At 40.7% G+C, this 7,514-nt stretch overlaps 1 protein-coding gene across 1 annotated transcript; it reads right to left on the bottom strand.

Annotated features, from left to right (window-relative positions):
* Positions 1-274: 274 nt before the first annotated feature.
* Positions 275-6,984, bottom strand: LOC111150946 (alpha-1,3-mannosyl-glycoprotein 4-beta-N-acetylglucosaminyltransferase C-like). The gene is made up of 3 exons (XM_022508642.1): positions 6,877-6,984; positions 5,501-5,657; positions 275-1,410 (listed from the first exon to the last, which is right to left on the bottom strand). Exons 1-3 carry the CDS (start codon positions 6,982-6,984, stop codon positions 275-277), a joined length of 1,401 nt encoding a protein of 466 aa, XP_022364350.1.
* Between the last annotated feature and the right edge of the window lie 530 nt (positions 6,985-7,514).

Consider the following 7,514-nt stretch of genomic DNA (forward strand, 5'->3'; position numbering starts at 1 on the left):
GTCATGATCTCAGGGTCCTGGGATCGAGCCCCACACGGGGCTCTCTGTTCAGCTGGTAGCCTGCTTCCCCCTCTTTCTCTGCCTACTTGTGATATCTTTCTCTCTGTCAAATAAATAAATAAAATCTTAAAAAAAAAAAGAATCCTGAAAGAACCCAAGAGTGAGATGTCCTTGACCAATTTCAAGACTTTAATTTTTTTAAATCTCTATACATTCTAAACTCCAACTCAATCCCTCCCAGAACTCCCAATGGCTTCTTCAATATTATTAAACTTCACTTAATCCATAGGTTGATGTGCCTGACTATTATTCCAGAGGGTGGAGTGGCTGTCACAAGCAATCTCACACATTTTACCTTCTTCCCAGACTCATCAGATAATACCTGCTTATTCAGGGTGCCATTTTCTAGTAGCCCCAGTAGAATATAGTCATCACAGTCATTGACCCTATTAGTAGCATCATAGCCCAGTTCTACTTGTCCCTCTTCCAGCTGATTCTTGCCTTTTAGGTGAGAGCCAGTCAGCACTTGAACTTGGAACACTTTGGCAGGTACATCCAAAACCACAGTCAGATGACTGCCAGCCTCCGCTGATTTGGTATAAAAGAAATTCTTATCCAAGCTATAGGCATTCATGAGAACAGAGTCATTGGCAACCTTCAAGCTGGTGTAGATGGAAGCAGCAGGGTTGCTGGGAGAACCAGGGTCATTTTCCTCAATCTCTTTATCTTTGAGGCTATTGAATTTGCTGTCAAAGAAGGAGTAATTACCCATGTGCTGGAAAAGAGAAGGGAAGAATTGGATTGGTGCTGGTTCCATGAGAAGGTCATGAAAATGAGTGAGGAGGTAGTCACAGGGCGTTTTTTGGTAGAAGAGGAAAAGGAAGTGAACCAAGCAGGGAAGGTGTCTAGTACGAAAGAGTTTTCCAGTGAAGCCCAGCTGAGAGAAGTTTAGAGTCAGCCAAGGTTTGTTTCTCCAGGCAGACACTGCAGTAGCTATCTGGGTGACAAATCCTGGAGCACATGTCACATCATCTTCGATCATCAGAAAATAGTCAGAGAGGTTGGTTGCAAAGTTCATGAGGAAGGCATAATCCATGTTCTGCTTGAAGTGGAAGGCTACATAGGCTGGGGTGTCATGAAAGTTTTTCTTAAGGTCCTTTAAAAGAAGATAGTTTTTAAGAGGTGTATTGATCACTACTAGCTGTCTGGCCTGGATATATGGTTTAAACAGGGTTGAGATGTTGGAGATCATTTGACCAAGCCACTTGGGGTCAGGATCTGCCAGGTGTACCAAGACAATGAAGTGTTTCCGCTCAGATGAGGAGGAAGCAATGAAGAGAGATTGCAGGGTGTCCAAGAGGTAGCTCCCACTGGAATGTTGAACTGAGGAAATCCCTATGGTCAGCAGTTCTAGGATTGGGGAGAAAAGAGGACCTTTAACAACTTAGAGAAGTGAGGAGAATAGTTGCTATGAGTGAGGTTATAAATCTTTCTTAGGTCTTTCCATATGCTAAATTCATTTGTCCCTCCGGTTATTTTACATTTTCTCTTCCCCAGGCCTGGGTATGGACCATATTAGGAGTTAAAAATATCTGGTCATAAGCTATGAGTTAAAAAGATTATCTTTGAAAAACTACTGTGGGAGAAATAGATAAAGAAGATAAACTAAAATCATTGCATCCACGTCTCCTCCCACCCAAAGTCCCACTGAGAAACCAGGAAGGTTGCCATGAAAAGATAATAATATTTGAAGAATTCCCGGAATATAGAATTTGGAACAGGATTGGTGGAGAAATCTAAGTAGAATTTATAGCCCCAAAGACACACAGAGAAAACAACTGCACAGATGCATCTGTATCAGAACTTCAGAAAAGTTCTCAGTTTGAGCCACTAGATAGAAGAGGTATGAACTCTGGAATGGTCACCTGGATAATTACAGAACTGTTTCCAGAACCACTAGACCAGTGATCACCAAGAGGCTGGTGGTAGCAACACACATGCCCAGGTAAAAGTCATAAGGATTTCTGTCTAAATAAAGTGGAAGGTTTGCCAGGCAAAGGCCCAGGGTGTGAATCCTGGGGGTGGAAAGAACATCAGAAATGCAGGCAAGAACTCCAGGCAACAGAAGAAGGGGGAAAAGAGAGAGCATAGCTGACTATGGCATTTACCTTTACACTCCCTCAAGTAGACATTCAGAAATGTAGAGCCTGCCAGAGTGTGTAAGCAGGTAAATGGGGGAAATTCCCCACATGACTTAGGGTTCTACTGGGAGAATTAGCAGGACACTTCGCCCAGAAGATCTTTTATCCACATTCCTTACTTCCTGTATGTGTCACTGCTCCCCCATAATCTAATGAGGCAGGCTTCTATAATCACAATACACTTCTACAGAGAGGCAAAAAGGAGTGGTTATCTGTAGAGAATTACACTGTTCATTCTAGATCCTGGAATATAAATCTGAAACAAGAATCAAAGAACATTTGAATATAAATATGAAACAAGAATCGCCAACATAATGGAAGAAAAACAGTGACTCGACCAGAAAGAAAACTGTAAAAATGTAATAGAGGGAATCCTGAAATGAAGAACATTTCAAATATATTACTATCAATCCTCAGAGAGATTGAAGAAGAAATAATACTTTTTGGTAAAAGGACAGGCTCGTATGAAAAGAAGTTTGTAGAAAATATGGATATGGTGACTTGATCGAGTTCAGCTTAGGTTTATCTGATATGTTCTTCCATCAGAAGGCACACAATGGTAAACTGTTTCTGTTTTTCGGATCTTAGCAGCCTTTGATGTTCAGTGTCTAGATCCATTAATACTCTAAGGATTGTAATATGGTGATATTTTAAGTCAAACATTCCTTCTGCATTCATTACCTGCAATGTTTCTATGAAGTGAAAATTCCCTTAATCTCCTTTTTGGTTACCCAGTGGTATAGTTCATATAGGTAAATGAGATAAGTATTTGATTCTTTCCTTTTACTCACCAGCTTTCAAAATAATGATTGGTTGCCTAGCATTTTCCAATTGTGATGAAATTGTTTGGTTGGTTTCTGTTTGTTTGTTTGTTTTGGTATCCATATGAACTTATGAATTTTATGATTCAAACCACAGAAATTTTATCGATGTTTAAATTGTCCTATCTTAGGCAAGTAGTCTCTTGAAGTTGGGTCCTGAGCCCATTTAATACAAGTTTAGTAATTTTTCTTTTCTTTTTCTTTTTTTAAAAAATATTTTATTTATTTATTTGACACAGAGAGAAATCACAAGTAGGCAGAGAGGCAGGCAGAGAGAGAGGGGGAAGCAGGCTCCCTGCCAAGCAGAGAGCCCAATGTGGGGCTCGATCCCAGGACCCTGAGATCATGACCTGAGCCAAAGGCAGAGGCTTAACCCACTGAGCCACCCAGGTGCCCCAATTTTTATTTTTTTAAAAACGATTTATTTGTTTGTTTTAGAGTAGGGGGAGGTGAGGGGGAGAGAATCTCAAGCAGACTCCCCACTGAGCTAGACTGGACATGGGGCTCCACGTGGAGCTCAGCATCACAAACCATGAGATCATGACCTGAACTGAAAGCTAGAGTTGAATGCTTAATCAACTGAGCTACCCAGGTGTCCCTCAACTTCAGTTATTTTTGAAAGATTCCTTGCTATCGGTATGACACTTCCTGCCTTGGATGTGAAATCAGCCTTTTTTTTTCCAAGGAGGACTGGTTATTTTATTATAAAATGGAATTACTCATTCCTAGTGGGTCGTTTCTAGGCCCTAGGGGACAGAGCTAAAAAACCTTTTTTTTAAGTCTTTTTACTTATTTATGACAGAGAGAGATAGCAAGAGAGGGAACACAAGCCATGGGGAGCTGGAGAGGGAGAAGCAGGCTCCCCGCTGAGTAGGGAGCCCAATATGGGGCTTGATTCCAGGACCCTGGGATCATGACCTGAGCCGAAGGCAGAGGCTTAACCCACTGAGCCACCCAGGTGCCCCCTAAAAATTTTTTTTAGAAAAAGATAAAAGGGGCGCCTGGGTGGCTCAGTGGGTTAAAGCCTCTGCTTTCAGTTCAGGTCATGATCCCAGGGTCCTGGGATCGAGCCCCACATTGGGCTCTCTGCTCAGTGGGGAGCCTGCTTCCTCCTCTCTCTCTGCCTGCTTCTCTGCCTACTTGTGATCTCTGTCTGTCAAATAAATAAATAAAATCTTAAAAAAAAAGACAGCTGAAAAAGATAAAAAACATCATGGGTTCAAGCAGATATTTCAAAATGCATTCAACTCAAAAATGCATTTAAACTTAAAGAAAAATGTAGTTTTCCCTTGCTGAGAGTTCTTTGTATTTTTAAGACCAACAAGCTTAAGCCCTCTTGAACTTAATCTTATTTTATTGACAATAAATGACTTTGTGTTGTCCTTTGAATTCTTAAAGTATCCGAGTCAGTTAATGGTTATTCTGTCACAAGGTTTATTTTTTCTTATCAAATACCATCACAACTTATGGGGATCAAATGAATGCCATGGCTGGACCTCAGAAGGGTACGCAATGCCAAAATGAAGCTTGTTCAGTGAAGAGAATCACAAAGTCCTGGTTGAGCTGACAGATAAAAGCCACACAGTTGGGGTGCCTGGGTGGCTCAGTGGGTTAAGCCTCTGCCTTCGGCTCAGGTCATGATCTCAGGGTCCTGGGATCAAGTCCCGCATCGGGCTCTCTGCTTAGCAGGGAACCTGCTTCCTCCTCTCTCTGTCTCTCTCTCTGCTTGCCTCTCTGCCTACTCATGATCTCTGTCAAATAAATAAATAAAATCTTAAAAAAAAAAGCCACATAGTCTCTAGCCATAGACTTCATAACGGATGCTAGCACAGTTACCAGTGATAGGGGAAAGAGGGGTACCCTTACTGCAGAAGTTGGTGAGGACCACAGTCAGATCTAGGCTGGAGCCATACTTTTGAGAGTATATGATGGTAATTAAGGCTGTGAGACTAGATGAAGTCACCAAGACAGTGAGTCTAGACAAGAACTAGGATACATCAGCATTTAGGCAATGGCGAGAGAAGATAAGCCAGCAAGAGAGACTGAGGATCTACTAGTGAAGCTGGAGGAAAACCAGAAGAGTTTGGAATTCTATAAGCAATTGAAGAATGTTAAAAGAAGAGTGATCCAGGGGCGCCTGGGTGGCTCAGTGGGTTAAGCTGCTGCCTTCGGCTCAGGTCATGATCCCAGGTCCTGGGTTCAAGCCCCACATCGGGCTTTCTGCTCAGCAGGGAGCCTGCTTCCTCCTCTCTCTCTGCCTGCCTCTCTGCCTACTTGTGATTTCTCTCTGTCAAATAAATAAATAAAATCTAAAAAAAAAAAAAAAAATTAAAAAAAAAAAAAAAGAAAAAAAAAAAAAAAAGAAGAGTGATCCACTGTATCAAATACTATCATAGGTCTATTTCCTTCCTACTGCCTTCTGTCTCTACTCTTGTCTGACCTGTCCCAGCATGTTCCATACCCCTTGTGCATACTCACTTTTTTTCGAAGGAGGAGCGCCAATCAAGATTTGGGCGTTTATGTTTTTGAGTAGTTCTAACTTTTTCTGCATATTTTTGAAGGTTTCCAAGTGGTTTGTTCTACCGGGGTTGATCTGCGTCCAGGCTCTCTGCCAAGCTACCATCTTGTTTTCCTCCTGAGAAAAAATTAAGTTTCAGCTCTATTATTCAAGCCCTTTGGGAATAATAGTTGAGTGGATTCTCTTTGTATGACACAATGAAGTATCTCTAGGATACAGGGCAGGTTGCTCAAGGCTGACTTCAATTTCTTCCTTATTCTCTAAAGAATATTTATTTATTCTTTATTTTTATTTATATATATTTATTCTTCTAAAGAAGTTCTACACGAGGGGCTCTTGTATAAACTGTGGGTCTTGGGATGAAGGGAACTGGAATTTCGCTAGCTTTCCTGGGTTCCCTATGACTATAGCTTGATATGGGTTCCGTGAAGGGCAAAACATCTATTAAGTGTGAGAGATATAGGAGAGAACGTACTTCCACCCCAATGTCCCAATCTAAACTCTTTCCTCTAGGTGGCACTTCACTCTTGCAAATTCGTTTACTACTCTCCCTTTTCTTGTCATTTCTGGTTTCTAGAGCAATTTTCTCAACTCTTGAGACTTTTTCTTGGCTTCGATAAATGACTTAACTTTTCTGAAATTCAGCATCCTACTATATAAAGTGGGCCAGAGGAGATATTTAACTTTAAAACTGAAGGAAATTTTCTAAAATGGGAAACTTACTAAACAAAGAGAATATTTTGAAAAATAAGCATATAATGTATTATTCGCTTCAGGGTTACCACTGTGAATCATCAGTCTCACACAATTCATGGCACTCACCATAGTACATACCCTCTCCATTGTCCATCCTCCAGCCACTCCATCCCTCCCCCCACCACTGCCCAGCAGCCCTCAGTTTGTTTCCTGAGATTAAGAGTCTCTTATCGTTTATCTCCCTCCCCATCCCATCTTGTTTCATTTTTTTCCCTCCCCCTCACGACCTTCCACCCTGCCTCTCAAATTCCTCATATCAGAGAGATTATATGGTAATTGTCAGAGTATATTATGTCTCATCAATTGCTATTAAAAAAGAGCCAACTTTGCCGAAGTATTAAATAAGTGTTATTTTTTCCTCAGCCCTAAATTCTCTGTTCTGGAGTGCCACATCCCTTATTTTCTCCATCAAAGAAAAATGATATGCTGAGTCCTCAAATTCATTATCTTTTTTCTTCTTTGAGTGTCTACAGTGTTAGTGACAATTTCACACAAATAGATAATTAGATAATCTGTTGTTTTTTTTTTTTTTAAGTCAAGGGATTTTAACTTTGCCCCATCCATAGTTTCTGGTACTCACCAAAGATAGAAAACTTGTAGTATCAAAGGGATTTTCTCTAATGAAAAAGCAGATTGGGAACACCATTACTGTTGCAATAACAATGAATAGCCATAGAAAATCTTTCATGGTGTTGGGGCTGGGAGCTTGTAGAGCTGTTTCTCAGTCTGTGACTCTTGGATGTATATTCGGATGTCTGCAATTTATAGAGTATCAAGAAAAGTTTTCATTTGGCAGTAATTTTTTTCATGAATCAAGGAATTTTACAGTATACAGTTTACTTATGTAAAAAAAAAAGACTTTTTAAAAGAGCAGTTTCAGGTTCACAGCTACATTGAGAAGACGATATAGAGATTTTCCACATACCTCCCACTCCTACACAGGCATAGCCTCCCCTGTGATCAACATCACTCATCAGTGTGTGTTGTTCAACTGATGAACCTACATTAGCACAGCTTTGTCCCTCGAAGCCCATAGTTTACATAATGGTTCAGTCTTAATGGTGTATTTGATGGATTTGGACAAATGTATAAATGACGGGTACCCATTATTATGGTATCTTACAGCATATTTTCACTGCCCTACAAACCCTCAGTGCTCTGCCCATTCATCCCTCCCTCTCTCCTAATCCCTGGAAACCACTGATCTTTTTACTTTCT

The sequence above is a fragment of the Enhydra lutris genome, unplaced genomic scaffold (genome assembly GCF_002288905.1).
Source record: "Enhydra lutris kenyoni isolate GAN:26980312 unplaced genomic scaffold, ASM228890v2 scaffoldscaffold25, whole genome shotgun sequence".
In the NCBI taxonomy this organism is placed as follows: Eukaryota; Metazoa; Chordata; class Mammalia; order Carnivora; family Mustelidae; genus Enhydra; species Enhydra lutris.

What these genes read in the sequence shown, in the direction of transcription:
- LOC111150946 (XM_022508642.1), bottom strand. Translation starts at nt 6,984, where the DNA reads ATGAAAGATTTTCTATGGCTATTCATTGTTATTGCAACAGTAATGGTG. An exon ending in CTACAAGTTTTCTATCTTTG is followed by an intron (nt 5,658 to 6,876) that starts GTGAGTACCAGA and finishes ATTTTTTCTCAG; the next exon opens with GAGGAAAACAAGATGGTAGC. An exon ending in CGCTCCTCCTTCGAAAAAAA is followed by an intron (nt 1,411 to 5,500) that starts GTGAGTATGCAC and finishes CCCCAATCCTAG; the next exon opens with AACTGCTGACCATAGGGATT.